This window comes from Arvicola amphibius, chromosome 4 (genome assembly GCF_903992535.2).
Source record: "Arvicola amphibius chromosome 4, mArvAmp1.2, whole genome shotgun sequence".
Taxonomy (NCBI): domain Eukaryota; kingdom Metazoa; phylum Chordata; class Mammalia; order Rodentia; family Cricetidae; genus Arvicola; species Arvicola amphibius.
In genome coordinates, this window is record NC_052050.1 from 58312253 (window position 1) to 58340103 (window position 27851).

The window sequence follows — 27851 nt, forward strand, 5'->3', positions numbered from 1 at the left end:
GAGTTTCTTTTTTTTTTTAATTTATTTATTATGTACAGTGTTCAGCCTCCATGTATGTCTGCAGGCCAGAAGAGGGCACCAGATCTCATTACAGATGGTTGTGAACCACCATGTGGTTGCTGGGAATTGAACTCAGGACCTCCAGAAGAGCAGCCAGTGCTCTTAACCTCTGAGCCATCTCTCCAGCCCCACTTCTGGGAGTTTCAAGTCATAGAAACGTCTACAAATGCCAAGTCAAAGTCAAACGTGAGACCCTTCAGGCTTCGTGAATGATGAAGAGAAAGTCCTAAGGACTTTTCATCAAATTCCCCTAGAAGCATAAGGTGTAGGGAGGAGAGGGGGAGTCTGGGAATCACGGCAAAAACGTGCAAGGTTGGGGATGCTTCTCTCAGGCTCTCAGAGTTCAGAGGTGGCTTGCCTGTCTTCTGTCTCAAGAAGGCCTCTCTGGCTTTCCTGCAAAGACTCGTGGGGGTGGGGGAAGATGAAGCCCAGGTGAGTGAAAGAGTGATAACCCAGCACTTAGCAGAGACTTAGTAGTCCTCGAGGTGGGAAAGTGGCTTCATTCGTACCCAACTCTCAGCCTGCCACATGCAAGAGGACTGGGCTAGAACTGAGGCATAGCCAGCCAGTGAGGTTTCTGAGCAGACTAGCCCCCGAGCCAGGTGGGCACTTGGAGACACAAGCACATATCACCAGGTGCCAGGCCCCCGTGATTTTGTTCAAATAATACTTCTAGAACACTTAGTTATGAAAAAAATATTTATATTTCCACCAAAATTCAGAAGCCTCGGAGCTAGTGGGGGTGGCTGGAAGGGTTCCCTATTCTGCCGTGCCAGCCTGCTGCCGCATCTGGGCCATCAGTGGGACTGGAGGACCTGGAGGGGCAGGTGATCTTCCTCTGTGGCGTGGCTATTCCCAGGTTTAGAGCTTGGGTTATTTTCATAACCTGTGAACAGAATGAGGAACACTGTGGCGTGGCTTTGCCCTTGGTGCATCCCCTGGCAGTAGGTGCCTGGGAAACAAGAAAGGGCCACAACACAAAGCCTGCCATGTTCTGAGTATAACAGTCGATCCTGCAGTCCCATCTCCCTGCTTTGTTCCTGCTACCAGAATCTCCTGAACCCCTTCCTCGGGCTATTCACGGTCTCACCACAGCAACGCAAAAGCCCCCAGAGCTGACAGGCTCTGTCAGAAACTGGAAGATCCGAGACATACTGAAGAAAAGGAGGAAGCAGGTGTTGGGGTGGGTAGGGACACCCTGAGAAGAGGAGAGCGCAGAGACAGACAAGAAGGTGTCAAGGAAGCAAAGAACAAAGAATATCGCAGTGTGAATGGCCACCATGTTGACAGAACCCTGAGTCATGAGTCAGACAACCGCTCTGGGCCTTGAGCTCCACGCTGGAAACTATTTGCGCCTTCAGGGGCTGTGTAGTGGGGGCCCTGTAAAGCCCTTGTCTACATTAGCCAGAATGGAATGGGACAGGCCTGAAGCAGAAAGCTTTGTCTGAAGGTGGAGGTACATGCTTGTAGCTACTGAGACACCTTGCAGTGGGTACAGAGGTACAAGGGTAAGGGGATGCCGAAGAGACCAAGGATGTCAGCTTCAGGTGGGAGGGATGGACAGAGATCCCCATCTGGGTGTGAAGAGTGGAGCTACATACCTGCTACCTGCTAGGCCAACCCCAAGACTATTTGCAGCCAAGCTGGTGTGGCCACGCACAGCAGGGTTTGGGAGGGGGATTTGGGTATGGAATACCTGGACCAGATTGGGGGCAAAATGACTCATCATCCTGGCATGGTGTGAAGGGGTAGAGAAAGCCAAGAAAGCCTTGGGGTGGAAATAGGAGGTAGAAAACCTGGAGGCTTTGGAGCGGCCAGGAGCTTCCTTGAAACAGGTCACATGCAATTTGGGAGGGTGGTAGGGTGAGGGCATTTGGCAGGGAAGAGAGGGAAAATTGAGGTGAACCCTTGAAAGCTGAGGAGAACATCCCTGAGTTGGGAGGGAGGGGTCTTGGAGGAGGCAGAGAGGTGGAGACAGGAAAGGTTAGCACTATGCTAGACCAGAAAGACTAATGAAAAGGTCAAATGCCACGGAGACTTACAGGAAGTGGTGTGTGTGTGTGTGTGTGTGTGTGTGTGTGTGTGTGTGTGTGTATTTTGAGACAGGGTTTTTCTCTGCAACAGTTCTGGCTGTCCAGGAACTCGTTTTGTAAACTAGGCTGGCCTTGAACACACAGAGAGGCCTCTGCCTCCCAAGTGCTAGGATTAAAGGCACCACTACCACCAGGCAGGAAGTGATTTCTGCTGTGGAGTTGACGGGGCGGTGCTTATGCTGGTGGAAATCTCAGGGCAGGTAAACTGGCCTGTCAAGCGAAGCAGTGGCCCAGGGAGATGCCGCCCCTGTGGTAGGCCAGGACAGGATGGGGGTCTGGGGGAACATACTCCCTGACTTACTCCCTTGCTGGGAACACAGATCCAGCCCAGACCTGGACAAAAGGTGCAACGGATAACCAGGGCAGGGGGAAAAGATAGCAGAGAGGCCAGAGTGAGGCAGATAGGCAGAGCGTACTTCGAGCTGAGAATCTTTCCCCTGATAGGCCAGCAGGGCACCTGCCACAGAGGAACTGAGGCACCAATCCCTACAGGAGAAGCAGGTGTGGGCACAGCTGCAGAGCAGCCACACAGCAGGGCCGAGTCCCACCCTGGCCTCTCAAAGGCTGTGTTGCCAGCAAACCCACAGCACATGCTCACAAGAACCAGGGCAAGGGCTGGTCCCAAGCCTACTCACCAGGGCTGTTCGCCCCTGACGGATCCTCAGACAAGGTGGGGAGTGTCTTCTCCCATGCAGCCCAGTTCACCTCCTCCACCCTGCAGTAGACAAAACAGCTCTAATGTATGAGGAAGCTAGCAGTGCCTAGCAGCAGCCTTTGCCCTTGGGAGGGCTCACCTCCCTTCTCCCAGGGGACTGTAAGAGGAGGAAGATGGTTTTGTTTTCTTTGTTCCTGCCCTTCCCTAACAAGGCTTTGGTCCACCCACATCCCACAAGTTCTGTCCTTGTGACTCTCGGATTACATACAGCCCCTAAAGTCAGACATGTACATGGGTGGAGGGAGAGGTGCCCTTCTCCCCAACTATTCTCAGTTGTTTGTTTTTTGTTTTTGTTTTTTTGAGAGAGGGTTTCTGTGTAGTCCTGGCTGTCCTGGAACTTGCTGTGTAGACTAGGCTGGCCTCGAACTCACTGAGATACTCCTGCCTCTGCCTCCTAATTGCTGGGGTTACAGGTGTGACTGATCAGGTGTATCTTTGGGCTTCAGGTTCTGGGCTCTTTTGTGGCTACTTGTCACAAATACGGCCCTCACCTTCTCCCTTGCTTAGCTGCTGCCTGTAAAAGTGTCGGCTGTGACCGGACGGACATTAGGTACCACATTCTCTGTCATGACGATTCCCTCTTCTCTGAACACTGAAAAGCTTGGTTTCCATGGAAGGGGATATAACTCCAAGATCAGACTGGAAGAGCTATGGATGACAGTAGCCACAGTAACCCCAGAATACTGGCTTCTTGGCCTGAGAGGAAGTCAGGAGCCACCAGGGAAGAACCTTAAGTTTACACCACTGGTATGGCAGGGTTAGACAGGCTAATGCACAGGCAGCAGCAGTGGGGCTAGGGAGTGGGGTCTGTGTCTCTTAGATCCAGCATCCCTGATCTTACCTGCCCAGGTAGGGTACTCTGGTTCTCCTCACTATCCTGGGCTATCCAAGGCCCCACCCTGTCCTGCCCACTTTGCTCACCTGAAGCACCAGCGCTCATCGGGGACACCGTCCCATCTGGTGCCGACTTTCAGCAACCTCCCTGAGCGATGCCTCTTCCTCCTGCACCACCAGTAACCGTTCTCCATCTCCAAGACAGAGATGGCTTTCTGGGGACAAAGGAAGCAAAATATCTTGGTACCCTGCCTAGAGAAAGAAGTGCCTAGAGCAAGGGAAAAAAATGCCCTCACAGAACTTTACAGGATATATATATATATATATATATATGTGTGTGTGTGTGTGTGTGTGTGTGTGTGTGTGTGTGTGTATGTCATGTGAGCTGGAATCTAGCTTGCAATATCTGATATTTTGTGGGGCATGAGGTTCCAGTCCTCTCGGAATGTCAATTTCCCCATCCATAAGCTAAGGAAAAGACACCTCCAGTGGTGTTGGTGGCATACACATGAGGAATACTCAACAGTGACTTGTTCTTCTGCACGTCAGACTCCAGACCATATTCCCCTCTCTCACGAGCATGCCCACTCACACACACATGCCAGGGCATCCCAGACCCCACTGGTGCCAGCACTTGAGGCTCAAGGAGGAAATGGCCCAAGGACAGCAATAACATGGCAGCAGAATCCAACCTCCAGGACAAGGCTCTCCCTGGCCAAAACCTACACCGCCTTTCTCTCATCAAGTAAGACAAGTCTAATGCTTCTGAGGGGGGGGGGCATATCAGACCTCCCATCTCTCCCCTCCACCTACATCAATCTAGCTGTGTTTTACATAAGTGGAGCTCAGGAGGGGCCTTTGTCTTATTCTCTGTGGGGCCAGTCCTGCATAACCCTACCAGCAATAGGCATTCAAGACACACTTGATATTCAGGCATGGTGACTCACTGCACTCACAAGCCTGAGGTATGGGGTTGCTGTGAGTTGGAGGCCAATCAGCGATACATAGTGAAACTCTGTCTCCATAATAATGCTAACGGATCATGATAACTGACTCAGTGAGCACCTACAGTGTGCCTGGCACTATTCCGAACGCTACATATTCCTGGGTTCATATGATCCTTTTAACAACCCTACAGTGGAATGAATGGCTGCAATCCAGAGGTTGGTCCGGCTGGGCTGAGCTCGCGTGAGCGGGTGCTGGGCCTGCAGCAGGGTCTCAAGGGTGAGAGAGGAGCGTACAGTACGAGTACTCTCTCACAGGCAGTACCTGCAGCTTCCAGATGCTCCAGCTGTCAGTGGCAACGCTGTTGACGGTCTCACTCATGAGGGCGATGAGCATGTTGAGCAGCAGAACATAGGTGAGAAGCACATAGGCCAACAGTAACAGCAGCACCACCCCGCGAAAGCGCAGCTGCTCCTGGAAGGCCAGCTCGCCCATCCCGATGGTGAACTTGAAGAGCTCCAGTGAAGCATCCAGAATGCCCCCATAAGGGACCTCCTCCTCTTCCTGGCCCGCCATGGGCTGTGCTGTCACTGTGGTGTTGTTACTGGCAGGGGCTTTAGGGCTTTGGGCTTCCCGGCTCAAGCTCACTAGGGCTATGGGTAAGGGAGAGAGAGAGGGAGGGTCTCAGTCTGGGAGACAGACAGGCAGGCTGCAGGGCGGGGGCAAGAAGGGGCATCTGGACCAGGGAGATGGCTCAGTGGGTAAAGGTGCTTGTGTTGCCAGCTTGAGGGCCTGTGTTTGAATCTCCAGCACCCAGGCAAAAAGTTGGGCATTGGCTGGCAAGATGGCTCATGGAGTTAGAATGTTTGCCTCCAAATCTGATGACCTGTATTTGATCCCCATTTCTTTTTGATGGAAGAAAAGAATTACCTCCTCATAAGTTGTCTTCTGATCGCCCCCAACACACACACACACAAATAAATGTAATTTAAAAACTTTAAAGTCATACATGGCTATAACCCCAGCATTGCCGGACACAGACAGGCAGATTCCTAGCACTCCCTGTCCATGCTAATCAAAAACCAGCAAGTTTCCATTTCAGTAAGAGATGCTATCTCAAGGCAATAAGACAGAGAACAATAGCAGAAGACACCCTGTAGCCCACTCAGGTCTCTCTGCATGCATACACGTATGTTCACAGACCCACATGCGCACACATGCAGGCACTACACAGGAACACACACGCTCAACGGCTAGAAGAGTCTTTACCTACAGCGAAGCCGAAAAGGAAGACTAAGTAGACCAGCAGGAATCGGAGCAGGTCGCGAAGAATGACCTGGAACACACAAGCCCAAGGAGAAGGAAGACTGGGTGAGTGACCCACAGCATTCCAACCCCACCCCCACCCCCCCCACCCCCGTAAGTCGGGTTCCTTTGTACACACTTCCCTCTCACAGACTGGGTCTGTACAAACCCAGGTCATTCTGAGCAGCGGGAGCTTTTCAAAGAATCTGCCTCCAGCTCAGATGAAAGCGGGCGAAAGTGCTTGCCTGCAGGCATGTGAGCCTGACTTTGATCCTAACCGCTGAGCCATTTCTCCACTCCCTCTTTTACCAGAATTTTAAAACCCCAGGCACCCCCTGCCACCTACTCCCTCCCCACACTTGAGCTCCTTGGCATTGCCATCTCCTGGCTGTCTCCTGGCTGTCAAAGCTCTCTCCCCTGGTTCTGGCTCTGTGCCTTCCCTTTTACTGTTCCCTCTGAAGAGGATGCTTCCTCCTCCACTCTGAGGTGACTGACTCATTCTTTCCAGGTCACTGCTAAGGACTGTGGGTCTATCCCAGTGGTAGGTGCTTGCCTAGCTTGTATGAGGGTCCGGGTCCCATCCTCTACATTGCATAAAAAGAAAACTTAAACACTCCCAGCCAGGCAGTGGTGGTGCACGGCTTTAATTCCAGCACTCGGGAGGCAGAGGCAGGAGGATCTCAGTGAGTTCGAGGCCAGTCTGGTCTACAAGAGCTAGTTCCAGAACAGCCAGGACTACACAGAGAAACCCTGTTTCAACAAAACAAAACAAAATCCCTCTTTAGAAAGGGTTTTGTCTTGAAAACAAACAACAACAAAAAAAAAAAGGTTTGCACTCCAACCCTCTAAAGTACCATCTGCCCCAGTTCCTCTCCATAGCACCGTCCTGTGTGTTTCCTCTGAGTCAGCAACATCCTGGACTGTTTCCTTAGCAATTTCATTCCCCACACAGGAACATCAGTGTCAAAAGAGGAAGGACTTGTCTGTTTTGTCACTGCTGTGTCCCCAACGTTTAGGACAGAGCCAGGACCACAGTGGGCACTCCTAAACACTTGTTGGAAGAATTGGGTGCAGACTGGTGCAAATGGCGTCATGACCCAAGACTCAGACAAATGGATAAGTGCATATGAATATGATCCGATCCTTTATGAAAGATGCCTATGTTCCTATGTGGACACCTGCCAACAACATATATATATATATATATATATGCATCTGCGTGTGTGTGAAGACATCCGGGTATGCATGCCCACACCTGCAGTAATGTTAGGCAAGCTCTCTTCTGCTCAGGTTAGCTGTTGAGGATAGCTCCTGCCTCATGGGGCCAAAAGGAGTCCTACTGGGAGGTGGTGCCCAGGCCGCCCTAGTCTAACTTGGTCCATCCCCGTCTCTCACCTTCTGGATCATGACACTGTAGATGCCTGTGTGCTGGAAGCCACGTGTGTAGTAAAGCAGGTTCAGCCAGCCCAGCACCAGAGACGACACTAGCAGGGGCAGGTACCATTCAGTCTCCACGAAACGCAGCACCTGGGACAGCACGGTGAGCAGAGCCTGGACAAGGCTGGGTGGGGACAAGATGTGTGTGGATCAACCTCCAGGCCACTTGGCAACAGCCACCATTGACTGCCTCTACCACATCCGGTGGACTCCATCTGTCTGGAGCTAGATCAGTCATAGCCTGACCTCCACCCTGGGCAAGTTATTGACTTATGCTCTGGGCTTCCCATTTGTAATGATGGTACCTGAGTCAGAGAATGTCTTCAAAAATTGGGGCACAACATGGAAACGGGTTCTATAAAGATGGGGACGCGAACGGGCCCAGCCAAGCTCGCCCACATCCAGGGTGCCCAGGTCTGGTGCACACTCCCATCCTGGCCCCCGGAACAGCTCGGAGTCCTGAGTCCTGGTCTCTACAACCAGCTTGGAGCTCTCTATCACACCTGCCACACCCAGACATCAGGGGCAGTATAAGAAAGGAGACTCCCGTACAAGAGGATTTCAAAGTAGCTGTCGATGAATGAGATCCAGATGAACAGACGGCGGCGCCAGAAGTACCACAGCTGTGGAGGAGAGAGAGGTCAGAGGGTGACCCTTGCTCTTCAGGTCTAAGTGCAGCCAGAACGCTCCCCGGACTTGCTTCACAAGTGTTTAGGAACCTGGCGAACACCACCCCAGGGGCTAAATCGTTAGCCTTCCTCCCTCCCTCTCAATATGTAGCTTGGGCTGGACAGTTTTATGTCAACTTGACATAAGCCAGAGTCATCTGAGAGGAGGGAACACTAACTAAGGAAATGCCTCCGTAAACTGTAAGCTCAAGCTGTAGGCAGGCAAGCCTGTATGTAGGGCATTTTCTTCACTAGTGATTGATGGAGGAGGGCCCAGCCCATTGTGGGTGGGGCTACCCCTGGGCTGATGGTCCTGGCCGGTGTGGGGGGTTTGTTTCCCCAGCAGTGAAGAGAGTATAGTTAACTCCCTGTAAAGTCCTGTCTTGCTTCAGTTGACTGGGAGCTACATAGGCAGGGGAAATAGGAAGGTGTCCTTACCTGGCCCAGTAAGAGGTAAATACCCCCAAGCAGAATCAGGATGTGGCCCAGCAGCAGCATGGATTCCCCAAAAGTCGCTTTTGATGAGGGAATAGCTGGCTGAAGAGACAGACACTCCCATAAGACCTAGAGTCTTGGGTCCCATCCCCAATGGCTAGCCATCCAAAGACCTCTAGGTTAAGAGATAATTCTGAGCCTGTGCTGTGGAGAGGCCACTGAGCATCAGAGTTGGACACAAGCTCTGGGGAAAGGCTCTGATTCCTGTCCCTTAGAAGCATAGAACAGTTATTAGTATTGGGTTTGGAGCCTTATTTTCTGGGCTCAGGTCATCTCTACCTCTGAGAGTTTTTATTACCTTAGATAATATACTTAACCTCTCTATGCCTCTCCCTTCCCTCGGTAGGAAACTGAGAATGGTAGCCCTTCACACCAGAGGTTGGTGTGAGCCGTCATTAGTTAACAGATGCTGACCACTTAGACTACTGACTCACATCTGGCAAGCATTCAGTAAGAATTCACTGTCATTGCTGTCACTACCCTGGGGGACTCTTTCCAGAAGAGCTCAAGGTCCTATCCCTCAAGCCTAGCCCAGCGGTCAGCTGTGGTAGGATGGGACGCTTCCACTTTTCACCCCAGGATGGCCCCACCCAGTTCCGGATGGCCCCGCCCAGTTCTTGCCTTCTCCAGGGAAGGTTGGTGGTAGGCAACAATGGTGAAGATGAACATGTAGACCAAGTAACAGGCGAAGTTGAAGAAGAATCTCGGGATGAGCCGCTCCCATTTCTCCTGCAGAAGCTTGTTCAGGGGCTCTAAAACCACCATGCGGTGCCGGTGCTGGGGTGGGAAAGGGAGAAGCGAAAGCTCTATGTGGGAAGGGCGCGGCTGGCTAGATGGTACGACAAGCCCCCACTTCACAGCAGGCTTCATGCAAGGGCTAAGGGAGATGGAGAGGAGCAATGGGGAACGGGTTCCCAGACCCAGGATCCCTGAAAGGTGCTTCCCACACGCCTCCGTTCCAGCCCTGTACTATGGCGTGGAGGGCTTGCCTTTCGCCAGGATCTCTAGGCAGACCACGGGCTTACCGGGCTCCTGCAGTGAAAGGCAATGATTTCCAGCACCGAGTTCTTCTCCCAGCTGTCCACGGAGGACAAATCGTACAGTGAAACCCGGACAGGACCGTAGCACCACTCAGTGAACTTTCTGGAAAGGGGCTGGTACAGTCCTGAGAACTCCCGCTGCAGAATGTGCCTGAAAATCTACAGGGCAGTCACATGAGCTCACCTGCTAGTCACCCTCCCTGTTGCTGGGCAACACTGTGAGCCCCTGCAGAGCACAGAAGTTCTAGCATGTCTCAGCTCTTCGATATGCCCAACCAAGGATGAATTGTCAGGTTTACATTTCTACACACGCATAGGCTGACAGGCAGCTTGACTCTTTCTTACCCAGTCCTGCCTACATGGATTTCTTTCCTGAGCTCCTCGAGGAGCACAAAGATCCCAGCTGGGGACTTGGGGTTGCATGTATGTGCGTATCTGTGGTCAGGGTGCAGAACGCTTAACAGACTAGAAAGGGGTCCCTACCCCAAAACAGATTAAGAAGTCTTTGCTCACACATGAGGAGTGAGGACAAGAAGTGTGCAGATGAGGGAGCAACTTACATAGGCCATAGAACTTTGCCTTTTTTAATTTTTCAAGGATTTATTTATTATGTATATAGTGTTCTGCCTGCATGTATGCCTGCAGACCAGAAGGGGGAACCAGATCTCATTACAGATGGTTGTGAACCACCATGTGGTTGCTGGGAATTGAACTCAGGACCTCTGGAAGGACAGGCAGTGCTCTTAACCTCTGAGTCATCTCTCCAGCCCCAGAACTAAGAGTTTAAAGGTCTTTTGTTTGTTTTGATGTGCTTATGGGTACTTCACCTGCATGTATGTCTGTGTACCACATATGTGCAGCATCCACTGAGGACAGAAGAGGTCATCCAATCCCCTGGGACTGGAGTTACAGACAGTTGTGAGCGGCTCTGGGTGTGTCAGGAATCAAATTCTGCTCTGGAAGAGCAGCCAGAACTCTTAACTTCTGAACCCTCTCTGCAGCCCCAGCCAGGCCTTTAGACAACAAAGAGAGGAGAACACACTCCAGCAAGAGCACCAGGAGTTGAGAGCAGGAAATGGTATTAAAACTGATAGTTATATTTATTTTATTTTGATCCAAAAAATATCCCCTCTGAACTGGGCAGTGATGGTGTACACCTTTGATCTCAGTACTCAGGAGGCAGAGGCAGGTGGATCTCTGTGAGTTCGAGGCCAGCCTGGTCTACAAGAGCTAGTTCCAGGACAGGCTCTAAAAAAAGCTGCAGAGAAACCCTGTCTCGAAAAACCAAAAAAAAAGAAAAAAGAAAAAAAATTATTATTACTTATTTTTATGCGTATTCATGAATGTCTGTGTATATGCCCAAAGAAGTGAGAGAGTCGGCTCCCTGAAGCTAGAGTTCTAGGCAGTTGGTTGGGAGCTGCCTGATGTGGGTGCTGGCCACCAAACTCAGGTCCTCTGCTAGAACGTGTGCTCTTCACCGCTGAGCTATTTCTCCAGCCCCAACCATACAGTGGAGGAAAATGTGAATGCCACAGTGGATAAAATCTGCAGAAAATCGAATAGCAAATTATACAAAATCTAGAAAATAGGCTATTGTGTTAGCGTGAATAAAAATGTCCCCTAGAGGCTCATTTGAATACTTGGTCCTACCGAGTTGATGGTGCTGTTTGGGTAGGTTCTGCAGGACATATGTCACTGTAGGTGGGCCTTGAGCTTTGAAAGCTCTGCTGCATTCCCAGTTCATTCTCTCTTTCCTACTTGGCTGTTGAGCTCTTGACTTGCTATTCCAGCCACCATGCTTGCCTGCTGCACACACTTCCTTGCCCTGAGGGGGATGGGCTCATGCCTCTGGAAACTTAAGCCCAGATACACCCTTCCTCCTCTGAGCTACCTTGACCGTGGTGTTTTTATCACAGCAGCAGAGCAATAGCTAATAGCTATCTTCCAGATGCTGGAGCCATCACTCAGTGGTTCTGAGCATTTGCTGCTTCTCCAGAAGATCCAGGTTCGGCTCCCAGCACCCACATGAACGTTTATAGTCATCCGTAATTGCACCCTCTTTCGGCCTCCACAGGCACCAGACGTTCTCCCAGTGCACAGATGTATATACAGGCAAAATACTTGTGCACATAAAATAAAAATAATCTTTTTTAAAAAATTATTTATTATGTATACAATATTCTGTCTGTGTGAATGCCTGCTGGCCAGAAGAGGGCACCAGACCCCATTACAGATGGTTGTGAGCCACCATGTGGTTGCTGGGAATTGAACTCAGGACCTTTGGAAGAGCAGGCAATGCTCTTAACCTCTGAGCCATCTCTCTAGCCCCTAAAAATAATCTTTTTGTAAAACGTTGTTTCTTGGGAAGAGGTAGTCATTGGCCTCCTGTGAACCTTCAGGGTACCAATGGATAGTTTGAGACCTACAATCGCACAGATGGCCCGGTTTAAACTCAGTTAAACATGACAAAACAAAAAGAACTGAATGTGAGAAAGGAATGTAAGGGGATGACAGGAAAGGGGGGAGATAATGAAGGGCCCAGGGTGAGAGAAACCGGAATGTGTTATATACTTATAGGAATTGTCTGCTCGGGTTCTGCTGCAGCTGAGAGAGGCAGGAGAGGGGCAGTACTCACCTCGATTTTTCCTTCTTTGGCAGCTAGCTTCAGGGGTGTGAGGCCTTCGTGGTTGCAGATATCCTCCAGCTGCATAGTGGGGCAGAGGCGGACCCCCACTTGGAGAAGCCCGTCATACATGTGAATCACCAGCGCGCTGTTCTCAGGCGAGTTATCTGCAATCATGACCAGCGCGTGCAGGACCGTGTTGCCTAGGGAATCAGTGGCCTCCAGGCTGGCAGGCTGGTGTGGGTTCTCCAGGAGGTAGGTCACCACATCCCACTGCTTGGTGCATGCAGCCAGAGACAGAGGTAGCTCGCCTGCGGACCAAGAGGGAAGCTTGAGCTTCTGCTCCCACCTCATCACTCTTCCTGCAGCTCAGGAAGGAAGAGTAAGAGGCAGATAGCCGGCTGCGCCTCCCCCTTGCCTCTTTCATTCTTCTTTGACAGAGTCAACTCACTACCCCTTAATGCAAATTCTTCTTGATCAGATTCATTTTGATTTAGTAGGTTTTTGGTCTTGTTATTTTAGCGGTGGTAGTGGGTCAAGTTTTTTTTGCTGTTATTTACTTATTTGTTTGGATGATTTTGGGGGAGTGTTAAAAATGTAACCCAGGGGGCTGGAGAGATGGCTCAGAGGTTAAGAGCACTGACTGCTCTTCCAAACAATACTGAGTTCAATTCCCAGCAACCACATGGTGGCTCATAACCATCTGTAATGAGATCTGGTGCCCTCTTCTGGCCAGCAAGCATACAAACAGACAGAACACTGTGTACATAATAGTAAATAAATCCCCCAGGGGATGGGACAATAGCTCATTTTTTATAGTGACTGCCACGGTAGAATGTGGTGTCACCTTTAATCCCAGCACTTGGGAGGTAGAGGCAGGTGGATCTCTGAACTTGAGACAACCGTGGTCTACAAAGCAAGTTCCAGGACAGCCAGGGCTACACAGAGAAACCCTGTCTCAAAAGTAGCACAAAGCAACAACAGCAACAACAATAACACACACAAAAAAAAAAAAAGACAGAGAAAGAGGTAAAGGCACCTAAAATCAACTTCTGGCCCCCACACTCATGTGAACACACAGGAACAAGTATTAAGATATACATAATTTTAAAAGGTGAACCCATGCATGCCAGCCACATGCTCCACCACTGAGTTACACTCTGATTCTGCATGCTCAGTCTTGGCACAATGCAGTTCTTGTAGCCCACCCTCTCCCTGTCTGGACGTGTACTGAGTTTCCATGCCTAAAAGGGGACTAAGTGAGCCGAACAGTGGTGGCGCATGCCTTAATCCCAGCCCTTGGAAGGCAGAGGCAGGCAGATCTCTGTGAGTTCGAGACCAGACTGGTCTACAAGGACAGGCTCCAAAGCCACAGAGAAACCCTGACCCAAAACAGACAAACAAACAAAAACCCAAAACCACAAAAAGGGAGGAGGCTAAGCATTCTTACAATACAGTAAAATACAAGTTGTAATTTAATTAGTAATTTAATTAGAAACAAACTGGGGTTCAGCGCCAGCTCTGCCAACCATGTGACCTTGGACAAAGCTTTACGCATTCTGCGTCTCACCATATCTAAGAAAAGCTCTCTCACCAAAATAGAAACAAGTTCCTTGGTGTTTTTGGAAGAAGCGGCCGCAGGCTCGGGCATGCACATCTGCTCCGTTTTCTACGAGCAGCTTCACGCAAGACAGGCTCCTCTTCTCTATGGCAATATGCAGCGCACTGTGGCCACGATAGAAGTCATCGGTGCACTGGGCGTTGACGAGGGGCTGAGGGTTGCCAGAATTCCTGTCGATCTGCAGCAGGGGCAGGATGCAGGCATTGACCCCGTCCTGAAGGTTCAGCACAGCCTTCATCAGGCACGTCTTCCCCGTGGAGCCCTCTGCAAGGAGAGAGGGGAAGGGCAGAGGCAATGTTCAGACCCAGCAAGGCTGGACCATCTGCCAGTTTGTACAGCAAACCTAGGATCCAGAGTACCTCATGAGAGAATATAAAAAGATTGCTGCTTTATGCAACTGGTGAGAACACACTTGGCTACAAGATATTAAGACTCCAGAGGATGGGCATTAAAATACCACCAGGCATGAGTACAATTTCTGCCTTAATACCAAGTTTCTAAGACGTAATTTGATACATATGCAACACTGTGTGGGGTTTTGGTGGTGGTGGTGGAGGTGGTGGTGTGTGTGTTGTTTTGTTTTGACACAGGGTCTTACTTTATTAGTTCTGGCTGGCCTCGAACTCACAGAGACCCACCTGTCTCCACCTCCCAAGTGCTGGGATTTAAGGCATGAGCCGCCACACCTGACCCTGTGACATTCTTTGTCTGTCCATGAATATCCAGGGCAGGGCTGAGGACATTGGGTCTGAGCTCCAGCAGCACATACAGCCAGTCTCAGCAGCACGTGCCTGTAATCCCAGCACTTAGGAAGTGGAGACAAGACCAGAAAACCAGATCATCCTCGGCCTCCATAGCTGAGGCCAGCTTGGGTTATATGAGACCCTTATTTAAAAAAAAAAAAAAAAGCCAGTGCAGATTTTACAAGTGACTCCCTCACTTAAGGACTGTGACTCCTTCAGCAAGTGTCGTGGCCTCTTTTAACCTATTTTCCTTTACGATGATTTAGGAGATAACCTAGGTTATTATAAAAAGTTATGATAATAACATAAACACAGTGCTTAGCACACAGAGGGCCAAGCACGTAGCAAGCTGAGGTCTCAGGCTACAGTCTGAGCAAAGTCATACACAGGCACTGTTTGATGAAATGATAGTCAGTCTCCATGGAGATCACCTGCACCATGAAGCGAGGTGTGGGGACACACGCCTTGGGGCCCTCAGGAGGCTAAGGCAGGAGACTAAGTCAAGGCTGGCCTCATGAGCTACTTAGTGAGCCCCCATCTCAACAACCAATAAATAAATAAGATGTATCCAGAGGAGAGGAGCGTAGCATATTACACATTATTGCATGTGGCAATTCTTTATGTATCTAACCTTCTGGGTGAATCTGAAAAGATGCCAAGCCATTCACAGTGGCCCAAGATGACAGGCTGTTTTTTCTCCCCTTGGCCTTACACATTTCTTTACCATTTAAATCTTCTACAGTACATATTTTTTTCAATTTGGTTGGTTGGTTTGTTTGTTTGTTTGTTTTTTGAGACAGGTTTCTCTGTATAGCCCTGGCTGTCCTGGAACTAGCTCTGTAGACCAGGCTGGCCTCGATCTCACAGAGATCTGCCTGCCTCTGCCTCCCGAGTGCTTATTTTATAGTGCATGCAGTCCCATGAAGGCCAGGAAAGGGCATAGGATCTCCAGGAACTACTTTTATAGATGGTTGTTAGCTTCCACAGGGGTACTGAGAATCTAAGCCAGGTCCTCTGGAAGAGCAGTTGGTGATGATCTCAACCACTGAGTCATCTGTCTCTCCAACCCCAAGAACAGCACAGCTGCCTCTCTGACCCTGAGCATAAAGGCCGCCAAAGGGTAAGGGGCTACCTGTGTACGCTGAGTCAGTGAGGTACTTGCTGGTCCGGCACAGGTATTCTGACAGTCCAGCCAGCTCCTCAGGGACACCCCGGGAGACCACACTGAAGAGTCGGTCGCGGTCAAACCGGTTTGGGTCCTGCTGGCTGTGGAAAATGTGTTTTGTGACTCATGATGGAGAAAGGCCACAACCCCTCCTGCACGAGGCCTCCTCCTTCACGGAAGTATTATCAGGACTTCTATATCAGCCCTGCACCTCAGGTCACACAGTAATTCTTTGGAAGGCCTTTCCTTGGGCTCCTTAAGAGGGGAAGAAACCGGTTGGGACGTTACCCTGCCGCAATACTGCGGCTCTACTCATCTCGGGTAATTTTCAGCGTCAAGTGCATCATCTCTCAAGAGACTCGTGATTCCACAGGAGTCATTCCAGCTCCCACGCCCCACAGTGGCCCTCGGACGTTGGTATGGGTCTGGACAGCGTTGTGTGAGGTGCCTGCATCCCTGCCTTTGAGGATGAAGTGGAAAGGAGGACGGAGGCAGAGCTCGGCAGGAAAGTGCTTGCGTGGTTGGCACGAGGCCTCGGGTCATCGCCAGCACCAGTGAAAAAGCTGAGACAGTGTCTGCTCACTGGTTAGAAGTCTGCACTAACTCTTCTTTACTCCAGCCCTACGGGCAGTGAGCCACCCTGCTCGCCGTTAGGCAAACAAGTAAAGTCACACCGTGCAGAACTGGAGCACCACGGAAGCTGCCCCATTTCCATGAGACCATCTAGAGAGGGTCTCGGCTGGGCGAACAAGATATTTCCCAGAGATAGACTATCTTGGTCACCCAGCACTAGATAGCATAAGTTGACCATGGTTTTACTGAGAAGCTGCACTTCCAGGAAATCTCTTCCACAGAGCCCAGAAGAGGCTTCCTGGGGCTCATCAGACAACGCTCTGGGGTTGTAATGTGATGGGGACAGTTGCTTAGTGAGATGGCCCCATCTCCCCCACAAGTCACTTAACCTCTCTTAACCATTTTGCTCCTTGAGAAATGGAAATATTCCATGGTTATTATAAGGACCCAAGGAAATATCATCAAACAAAGTGATTATCCCATACAGTGTATCTGGAATACTGCACATTAAGTCCCCAAATGTGTCTAGGCAACCCATTCCTAGGCTGTGTCAGGATTCACAATAGCCTGCTTAATGTTGGGGCCCCTAGAACTATGAAAAGAAGATAGGAGGGGAGAGAGGTCAAAATAAGAAAAGACAGCTATTCCATGATTTAGGTACTCTTAGGTCCCAATTTAACATCCATGGAAAGATGGGCATGGTAGCACATACCTGTAATCCCACCACTCATGAGGCTGACGCAGGAAGATCACCTCAAATTGGAGGCTAGCCTGGGCTATATAGCAAGAGCCTGCCTAAGAACAAGAAAGCAAACAGGCAGATCTCCTGAGGAATGAGCTGACCAATAAGAACTGGTGACTCTGACACACAGGGTGACTAACGGGGTCATCGACTCCTGAAGCCATACCGTCATGGTGTCTAAAGCCAGTCCCCACATCTGCAGTGCCACACAGGGATGTGTCTGCATCATCCTGGCTAGATGAGCACCCTTCACTGAGTTAGCCACATGGCCACATGACCATGAAGAGCTCTGTCACAGCCCTGTCTGTCTGCTTGGAAATTATGGCCATTTGGACTGTGCTTCCTCCCACCAGGGCAGGAATCAAGAGGCAAAGAAAGGCACAGACTGGGGCTCCAAAGGGTATCAGGGAGCCCATTCTAACTCTATGAGGCCAGCCACACTACAAACAAACACCTCCCATGCACCTGTCTGAGCTAGCATAAATCTGGCCACAGTTCTCTGGCACAGACAACGTAGCGGGCCAAGGCTGGTGGCCAAATCTCGGGATGAGCAAGGAGAAATAGGCTTTCCTGGCAATCTTGCTGGCCCATGAGGATTCAATTCTGGGAAGCCAGGTACAGTTTCCTAGCAGGACTAGAAGCAGTGCCCCTTCCCCCACTCACTGAATTGACAGCGAGAACACAGGAAACTCAAAGCACAGATGACAATGAGCAAAAGCCTACTGTCCTCAATTCTCAGGATCCACATTGCCTGAGCAACCATGTCAGCTTTGGAGCAAAGCAGAGATGCACTCAAGACAGGTCCAGGTGTCTCTGTCTCCCTGGATGCACCGTGGATCCAGCCACCACCCCAGCTACCACATAGGAACCTTAATCGCTGGGAGTCAAACATCAACAAGGGAATTTGATTGTCAGTTGCATACTTGGTACTGAATGAGAGTGTCCCTACCCAAAAAAAACATAATCTTGGCCGAGGGCCACGTATGGAGACCATTCTGGAAGGAGTGACCCTAGGGAAGAGAATGTGAGACTTAGGAGCCACCATAGCTAGGCAATGAGGAAGAGGCAGGTGCTGGATTGGTCACTGAGTGACTTTGGGGTGCTGTGTGGGAGCCTCTCTTGTCCCAGCCCCATCTGCTGCCTTACCTGACACCTAGTCCCTTTCGGTAGTGGAGATTCACTTTGATCTGAGGGGAGAAATTCCGGTCCTCGCCCTGGAATGGTGACTCCATGGGGGGTGGCTCATGCTTCCCTTGGTTCACTTCAGCACTGTCTTCTTGGTCTCCATCTGATGTCTCCAGCCTAAAAGCTGGGGGGCTGGAAGGTGAAGTCATCCTGAGAGAGGACGATGCTCCTTACAGCCGGAACTTCTATGGTGATGGAGATGCCAAGGCCCTCATCCCGCAGGGGAGCGGACTTGGCTGGGACCTGTAGAAGGTGGTAGCAAGAAGCTGAGAGTAGGAGCTGGGAGGAAGTGCAGTAAATAGAGTGATTGCCTGCCACGCAGGAAGCAGGAAGCGCTGGCTCCTGTCTTCAGCAAAGCATAAGCCACCTGTGACCCAAAGCAAGATACACACAGAAAATAAATGATAAATTTATAAAATATTTTTAAAAAGAGGTAGGGGCACCAGGCAGTAAGTGATCATGCATGCCTTTAATCCCACCACTTAGGAGGTAGAGGCAGGCCTGGTCTACAGCGCTAGTTCCAGGACAGCCAGGGCTATGCAAAGAAACCCTGTCTCAAAAAAACCAAAAAGAGAAAAGGGGGGAAGGGAGGGAGGAGTAGGAGCAAGAGGATCAGAAGTTCAAAGTCATCCCCAGCTACATGGAGTTTGAAGCTAGCCTGGTCTACTCTGCCTCAAAAAATAAGAGGAAGGAAAGAAGGAAGGAAAGAAAGAAGGAAGGAAATAAAGAAGGGAGGAAAGAAAGAAAGAAAGGAAGAAAGAAAGAAAGAAAGAAAGAAAGAAAGAAAGAAAGAAGGATAAGGAGATCATCTAACCAGCAAAGTGCTTGCCACACAACCAGGAGGACCTGAACCTGGATCTCTGGTCTCCATATAAAAAGCCAGACACTGGCTGGGAGGTGGTGGCACACACCTTTAATCCCAGCAGTCAGGAGGCAGAAGCATGCGGAACTCTGTGAGTTCCAGGCCAGCCTGGTCTACAGAGTGAGTTCCAGGACGGGCTCCAAAGCTGCACAGAGAAACCATGTCTCGAAAAACAGAAGGAAAGAGAGAGAGAGAGAGAGAGAGAGAGAGAGAGAGAGAGAGAGAGGGAGGGAGGGAGGGAGGGAGGGAGGGAGGGAGGGAGGGAGGGAGGGAGGGAGAGAGGGAGAGACAGAGACAGAGAAAGAAAGACAGGAAAGAAAGAAGCTCACACTCCATTTGGGGGTAACCCCACCCTTTCTCTACATGACATCAAACCCAGTGCCCAGTGGTTCAGACAGATAAAACGTCAGTTGCCGGGCCAGGGCATGTCGCTCAACCCTTCATTGCAGAAAGGAAGATACTCCAGTGGAACCGTTGGCCTACCAAATCCCTCCTTTTGCTGCCGGAACAACTGAGGCTCAGAAAAGGGAAGCAATCTTCCACTTTGCTTTGCTTTATGTCGTGGTGTTCCTCTTCAGTTCTCAGGACCCAATTACGTTTCCTGTGTGACTCATGTCTGAGAGCATCAGATGCCACCTCTGTAGGGGCTTTAGATTGGCGAGCTCCATCTGCCTTCCCACCTTAGACGCCATACTGGGTCTAGGGTTAACTGACTTAACCTCACCCTCACCAGAAAACTGCAACCACAGCCTCCATCACGTGAGACGGCTGGGCTCTAGTTAGAGCTGGGGAGCTTCTGTCTTCCCCAGAGGGCAGAAACGGAAGGAAGGAGAGAATCAGAGCCGGGTCAGGGGTGGGAGAAGGGGGTAGGGAGCAGGTAGGTGAAAGAAAGATACCGAAAAGAACAGGGCTAAGAGATGAAGTGGCAGTGCGGCCTGGGCTCAAATTGTTACAGGATCCCAGTCCCCTCAAAGAATTGGGTGGGGCACTTTCCACAGCAGCCAGGGGACCTGAATGGTCACCTCCACCTTTCTGCCCACATTATGGCATGGGCTCCTGCAGCCTAGCTTCTGTCCTCAAGCAAATCCTGGCGCCTGCCGCCTCTGACACCATTTTCGCTCCCCCTCCCCCAGCAGCAACAACTGTCTCCCTGGCTGCTACCTTACCTCCTGGAATCCCCATTTTGGCAGCAGAGGAGGAGGCCTGGGGGCTCCAGGGAGCCAGATCCCACGCAGACCCTTACTCAAGCATGGAGATGCACGGAGAGCCACCCGATCACTGTTAGACTTCCAGACGCAGCCTCTAGGATATCCCGAAATTGCCAATCAACTTACCACGCAGGCTGAAGCTGAGGCGTAGAGGCAGCAGACTGAAGGCCACTAGGATCACCGAGCCTAGCGGGGCTCTCCAGCAGCGGCAGCGGGGACTGAGAGAGGAAGTGCAGCCGCGAGGGGCGCGGCCCGGCTCTGACAGCTGTGGGTTGCGGGAACCTCCGCAGCCCGCTCCGAGCTCTCTCTGTGTTGTCCACCCTCAACCTGTTCGTTGCGCACAGTGGACAGTGGGGATTTAGCGCCGACCGGTCAAGGACCAGTGACTGGCCATCAGGCTTATCATCTGGACCACTGGCCACACCCTGCGCTGGGGAGACACGCCCTGCCCCTTCGTCGGTGCACTTCCACCCCGACTCATGGCCAAAGAAGCCCCCTGGGGCTATCAGAGGCAGTCCTAGGGCGCTGGGACCTTGGCTTGGGTGGGAGCTGGTATGGGTGTGGGATTCGTGCCCCGAGACACTGACTCCCACCCTCCCGGTTCTTACCATCATGTGCCCCCCAGAAGTCATGTGGTTCGTAACTGGCTGACCCATAAACGAGGGAGAGAAGAGTGTGATAGCCCCAGGGAGAGAAGAGGTTCAGTCTAACTTTTGTCCCAAAGAATGCAGCCCCACCCATCCAGCCATATTTCCATCTAGGGAGAGATTTCCTCAGCGTCCTGACCCCAGGGATCTTCAAGGCACCAGTTATAAGGGCACTTCCAGAAGCAGCCAGCAGGTGGGGACAGGGAGGCCAACAGGAGTGGTTGAAATTGTCAGCCTTGGTCCTGCCGTAGAGAACTGGGACTAGCTTGTCCTCCCCCCTGCCCCCAACTTTCACTTACTCCCCCTCCCCACGTCCCCGCTTTTCTCTAAGACCTCTGTCTTTGTTCCATGTCCTGACTTTTGTCTGAGTGGTCCAAACCATCAATTTCTCTCACCTGGGAAAGTTCCGCCATTTCCAAATTTGTCTCTCACCCCTCATCTCATGTCAACTAAAGTGGCCTCTAAAAATGTAAACCAAGGGCCAGCTTTAGTTTAGTGGTGGAGCACGTAGTGGCGTGTGTAAGGCCCTGGGTCTGACCTCCAGTATCAACAAGTAAAGAAAAACTAAATAACAACAAATAAATTAATAAGTAAATGCCAAGTAAAGCCTACTTCTCCGCTCAAAGTCACTGTTTAATAGTACTTAGTATAAAATGCAAACTTTGGCCAGGCAGTGGTGGCACACGCCTTGGGAGGCAGGGGCAGGTGAATCTCTGTGCGTTCAAAGCCAGCCTGGTCTTCAAGAGCTAGTTCCAGGACAGGCTCCCAAAGCCACAGAGAAACCCTGTCTCGAAAAAAACAAAAAAAAAACCAAAAAACAAAAAAAAAACCCAAATAAAATAAAATGCAAAACTTTGTCCAACAACCTGACACAGTCCAGAGGCCCTGCTCTGACACTCTGCCTTCCCCATGCTACACTCCAGACCTGTGCCATCTGGTGTGAAGTCAGTAGCCACAGCAGCCAGCCAGATTTTAGTTTAGTTTACTATTTTCTCTATGGTAGGGAGCTTCACAAGTGTCTGTAACTCTAACTCCAGTAGATCTGAAACCTTCTTCTGGTCTCGGCAAGCACCAGGTATGTTCATAGTGCACAGATATACATGCAGGCAAAATACCTACACACACACACACACACACACACACACACACACACACACACACACACTGATTTGCTTGGCATGGTGGTATACACCTTTAATCCAGTACTTGGGAGGCAGAAACAGGCAGATCTCTGAGTTCAAGGCTAGCCTAGGCTACACAGTGAGTTCCAGGCCAGCCAGAGCTACATAGTGAGATTGTTTCAAAATGTTAATACTGATAACATACTTAGCGAGCACTCCTTGTGTCAGACACCATGCTAAATGCTTGTGTGTAACTCTTAGAACAAGCTTATTTCGCAGATGGTGAGACTGAGGGTAAGCCAGAGCAGGCACCCAAGACCACAAGGCTGGGAAGTAAGAAAGTAAAGATTTAAACCCAGAGCCATGCCTTTAACACTTATGCTGTCCAAGGAATGAGCATGTACTCTTGACGTATCCACACCTTCCAAGACAGCTTATCAACCAAGAAGTATTCAGAGTGGCCTTAATCACCAGATGGGGTAGAGGGCATCATTGCCTGTTGAGGCAAACGTGGAGACCGTCAAGTGACATTGAGAATTGAGCAAAAGGGGGCTGGAGAGATGGCTTAGCACTTGCGAGTGGGAACTGCACTGCAGAGGACTGGAGTTTGGTTTGCAGCACCCACGTGGACAATTCAGAGTTGCCTGTAACAGATGCCTTCTGCTGAACTCTTCAGGTCCCTGTACTCGCACGTGCGCTGACTCAAACCAAAGCACAGTCAGACACACATAATTAAAAATAAAAATAATTCTATGAATCTTTGAAAAATGAAAATGGAGGGGTTAGAGAGCTAGGCTCAGTGGTTTAAGAGCACGGGTTGCAGATGAACCACACTCAATTCCTAGTACTCATATGGTGGCTCACGACCATCTACAATTCCAGTTCCAGGTGCTCCAACATTCCATGGACACCAGGTGGACACGTGGTGCACAGATTTCCATGCAGGCTCTCATTATAAAATAACATAAATTCTTTGGAATGAAAACTGAGCAAACAAACAATCTTGTAGCCCAAGCTGGGACAGAAGGATTGCTGTGAGTTGCAGGCTGACTTGGGTCACATAGTGAGTTCTACACTGGCCTGAAGTACAGTGTGAGCTCTGGTATCAAACCAACAAAAAAACTGGACAAACATACAAATAAAATCCAGCTTACAGAAAGTCCTTGACTCATTAGCTATTGGAGAAAGATAAACCACACAATGTAAGTAGGCTATAGTGGTGCACACCTTTATTCCCAGCACTCCAGAGGCAGGGGCAAGTAGGTCACTGTGAGTTAGATACTAGCCTGGAGGGTTTCATGACAGTCAGGGCTATATAGAGATACTCTGTCTTGAAACAACAGGGGCTGGAGAGATGGCTCAGTGGTTAAGAGCACTAGTTGATCTTTCAGAGGATCTGAGTTTGATTTTCAGCACCAATGTGGCTCACAACCTTCAGTAACTGCAATTCCAGGGAAAATAATGCCCTCTTTTGGCATCTGTGGCACAAGGCATGCATATCGTGTATATACATACATGGAGACAAACACCCATATATATATATATATATGTTGTGGGATATTTGTATACTGTATGAAGATGTATTGCTGTGATTGGTGTAATAAAAAACTGAAGGGCCAATAGCCAGGCAGGAGGTATAGGTGGGATTTCCAGGGAGAGAAAGGAAGAGGAAGAGAAATCTAGGTGTGTAGGAAGCCAGGAGACACAGAGGAAACAGGAGGTTCAAGATGGAAGAGAGGTAATGCCATGTGATGGAACGTAGATTAATATAAATGAGTTAGTTTAAGTTATAAGAGCTAGTTAGGAACAAGCCTAAACTAAGACAGAGCTTTCATAATCAACAATAAGTCTCTGCGTTGTTATTTGTGAGCTGCCAGCAACCCCCAAAATTTTACTACATATATATATATATATATATATAAATTATTTAATGCATATGAGTGGTCCATCTTCATGCACACCAGAAGAGGGAATCAGATTCCATTACAGATGGTTGTGAGCCACCATATGGTTGCTGGGAATTGTAATCAGGACCTCTGGAAGAGCAGCCAGTGCTCTTAACCTCTGAGCCATCTCTCCAGCGCCGTACACATATATATTTAAGAATATCCTTAAAATATATTTATTTTTTACTTTTTAAAAGATTTTTTATGATTTATTTAACTTTATTTAATGTGCATTGGTGTGAAGGTGTCAGATTCCCTGGAACTGGATTTACAGACAGTTGTGAGCTGCCATGTGGGTACTGGGAATTGAACCCCGGTCCTCTGACAGAGTAGTCAGTGCTCTTAACCACCAAGCCATCTCTCGAGCCCCCCTTAAAATATATTTATAAGACAACAAACTCCCATCATAAAGCCTATCATCAAAGATCACAGCTGACATTCCAGAGCGCTCAGGAGGCTGGCACAAAGGGATTACAGTGACTTCTAGCCATCCTGAGCTATAATGAGGCCCTTTCTTTAAAAAAAAAAAAAAAAAAAAAGTCAAACATGGTGGCAAACACCTTTAATCTTAGAACTTTAGAACTCAGGAGGTAGAAGAAGAGATCTCTGTGAGTTCCAGGCCAGCTTGGTCTACAAAGCAAGTTCCATGACAGCCAGGGCTATTGCAGAGAAGAAATGCTGTCTCAAAACAAAACAAAACAAAACAAAAAATGAAACAAAAAAACAGAAAAGCATTGACAAGGATCTGGAAGAGTTGGAACCTCATAGATGATAAAAACATGTGGAGGCTGTTTCTCCAGAAGACTAAATGTAGAATTAACATGTGACCCAGAAATTCCAGCACTGATCATGTTCTTAAAAGAAATGGAACATGACTGCACAAATGCTGTACATGAATGTTATAGCAGCAGCATTATTTATGCAAGAAAAAGAGAGGGCACCACCAGAGAATGGAGAGAGAAAGGAACCCCTCACTATGGAGTCTGATTGAAGCCGAGAGTAAAGAACTCTAGCTCAACGAGCTGGAGAGATGGGTCATCAGTGAAGAGCGTTTGGTGCTTTTGCTGAAGACCCAGGTTTGGTCCCCAGTACTTGCATGGTGCCTCAAACCGTTCACGACTCCAGTGCCAAGAGATCTGAGGTCTTCTGATCTCTTCAGGCACCAGGCATGTTCATGGTGCACATATATGCATTTACATACATTCGGACAAAACACTTAAGCAGATTAATATATACATGTACAGTTCAAGTAACATTTGCTGTGAAGGTTGCCAAAATAGAGATTTTTTTTTTTTTTTTTTTTTTTGGAGACAGGGTTTCTCTATGTTGCCCTGGCTAGTCTATAATTTGCAGATCAGGCTGGCCTTGGACCCACAGTGGACATCTCTACCTCCTGAGTGCTGGGATTAAAGGCGTGTGCCACTATACTATACAGCATGAAACAATATATAGGGATATTTCAAAGGAGAATTTTAAAATAGCAATGACTCATGCTAAAGGTCAAGTATATATAGCCTTTCCTCTTTCCCAGCTATAAACATGTGGTTGTTAGGAATTTCACAAGAAACCCCATTTGTATTAATACCCATGTCAGAACTCCCTGTGCAATCCTTATGATCCCTGACTTTGTCTTACCAGATTGGAACTGTATCCAAGGCTCCTCCATAACCACTCTGTAATCTCATTTACTGAAAAGGGGAAAAGAGAGCCGGACGGTTGTGGCACACGCCTTGAATTCAGCACTCTGGAGACAGAAGCAGGTGGATCTCTGAGTTAGAGGCTAGCCTGGTCTATAGAGAGAGTTCAGGACAGACAGGGATACACAGAGAAACCCTGTCGCAACAAAAACCAGAAAAGAAAAAACCTAAAGAAAAGAAAATGGAAAAAGAGATCAAGGAGGGTGATCCTTTAGAAATCAGTTAATTAATCAACATCATCCCTAAAGCCTCCAAAATCTTAATATATACACAAAGACACTTAAGTGTGAATCTCCTTTGAGAAGCCCTTACTCATTCTTTTGAGTGTGTATAATTCTCTCCATGAGGGCTTCTCTTTCTATTAACAACTGCATTCAAATCTATATTTAAAAAATCTTTTCTAGGGCTGGAGAGATAGCTCATAGGTTAAGAGCACTGACTGTTCTTTCTGAGGTCCTGAGTTCAATTCCCAACAACCACATGGTGGCTCACAACCATCTGTAATGATATCTGGTGCCCTCTTCTGGAGAGTAGGCATATATGCAGACAGAACACTGTATACATAATAAATAAAAAATTAAAAAATATTTTCTAGCCAGTTGTAATAGCATATGCCTTTAATACCAGCGTGCTGGAGGCAGAGGGCAAGTGGATTCTGTGAGTTCAAGGCCAAGCTGGTCTACATAGTGAGTTATGGGTCAGTCAAAACTACATGTGAGACCCTGTCCCCAAAAACAAACAGACAAAAACAAACAAACAACAACAACAAACCTTTAATGAACTCTAACTCTTGCCTCAAATAATCTTGTGAAATTATTTTCTGTTGTGAAATCAAGGATCCAACATCACCTGCATGGAGGTCTCAGAAAGGGAAGTCTTTGGACTGTGGAGGCAAAAGAATGGTCTGTGTTTTCATCTGCCCTACCACAGACGAAAACAGCCTAAATGTCCACCAATTGGTGAATGAGTGCATAAAATGTGATATACACACAGTTCAATGGCATTTAACCTTAAAAAGTGAAGTAAAATACATTTTACAACATGTAATAAAGTTTTAACCAACTAGGCTAAATGAAAAATGCCAATCAATAACAAAAAAATCAGTAGCCCTTCTTTATACAGATGATAAATGGGTTGAGAAAGAAATCAGGGAAACATCACCCTTCACAATAGACACAAATAGCATAAAATATCTCGGAGTAACTCTAACCAAACAAGTGGAAGACCTGGATAACAAGAACTTTAAATCTTTAAAGAAAGAAATTGAAAGAAATTGAGAAATTGAAAATGGAAATATCTCCCATGCTCTTGGATAGGTAGAATGAACATAGTAAAAATGACAATCTTACCAAAAGCAATCTACAGATTCAGTGAAATGCCTATCAAAATCCTAGTAAAATTCTTCACAGACCTCGAAAGAATGGTACTCAACTTCATATGGAAAAGGAAAAAACGCAGGATAGCCAAAACAATTCTGTACAATAAAGAAACTTCTAGAGGCATCACAATCCCTGACTTCAAACTCTACTACAGAGCTACAGTACTGAAAAGAGCCTAGTATTGGCATAAAAACAGACAGGAGGACCAATGGAACTGAATCAAAGATGCAGATATCAATCCACTTACCTACAAACACCTGATTTTTGATAAAGAAACAAAAAATATCAAATGGAAAAAAGAAAGCATATTCAACAAATTGTGCTGGCATAACTGAATATCACTATGTAGAAGAATGAAAATAGATACATATCTATCACCATGCACAAAACTCAAGTCCAAATGGATCAAAGACCTCAACATAAAACCAACCATACTGAACCTCATAGAAGAGAAAGTGGGAAGTACACTTGAATGCATTAGCGCAGGAAACCACTTCCTAAATATAATCCCCCAGTAGCACAGACATTGAGAGCAACAATTAATAAATGGAACCTCCCGAAACTGAAAAGTTTCTGTAAAGCAAAGGACATGGTCAAAAAGACAAAACAGCAGTCTACAGAATGGGAAAAGATCTTCACCAACCCCACATTGGACAGAGGGCTGATCTCCAAAATATAGAAAGAACTTAAGAAATTGGTCATCAAAAGAACAAATACTCCAATAAAAAATGGGGTACAGAACTAAAC

General features: G+C 48.6%; 1 protein-coding gene and 1 long non-coding RNA gene across 2 annotated transcripts; one reads left to right on the forward strand and one right to left on the reverse strand.

Moving 5' to 3' along the window:
* Positions 1 to 745: 745 nt before the first annotated feature.
* On the reverse strand, positions 746 to 20792 carry Trpv2 (transient receptor potential cation channel subfamily V member 2). Its single transcript, XM_038328199.1, has 15 exons — positions 20441 to 20792; positions 18206 to 18487; positions 15712 to 15845; positions 13810 to 14100; positions 12228 to 12526; positions 9578 to 9751; positions 9174 to 9329; positions 8496 to 8594; positions 7942 to 8012; positions 7348 to 7513; positions 5917 to 5983; positions 4972 to 5300; positions 3790 to 3917; positions 2789 to 2868; positions 746 to 946 (listed from the first exon to the last, which is right to left on the reverse strand). The coding sequence occupies exons 2-15, from the start codon at positions 18391 to 18393 to the stop codon at positions 858 to 860; spliced, it is 2271 nt and encodes a 756-aa protein (XP_038184127.1). The 5' UTR covers positions 18394 to 18487; positions 20441 to 20792; the 3' UTR covers positions 746 to 857.
* Positions 5878 to 21562, forward strand: LOC119813083. Its single transcript, XR_005285152.1, has 3 exons — positions 5878 to 6018; positions 12251 to 12470; positions 20240 to 21562. It is a non-coding gene; the product is annotated as an uncharacterized LOC119813083 (long non-coding RNA).
* Positions 21563 to 27851: the final 6289 nt, after the last annotated feature.

Coding starts and splice junctions, on each gene's coding strand:
- Trpv2 (XM_038328199.1), bottom strand. CDS start 18,393: ATGACTTCACCTTCCAGCCCCCCAGCTTTTAGGCTGGAGACATCAGAT. Junction 15,846..18,205: donor CGAAAGGGACTAGGTGTCAG/GTAAGGCAGCAG, acceptor CATTTTCCACAG/CCAGCAGGACCCAAACCGGT. Junction 3,918..4,971: donor GGAGCATCTGGAAGCTGCAG/GTACTGCCTGTG, acceptor CTTTGTCCCCAG/AAAGCCATCTCTGTCTTGGA.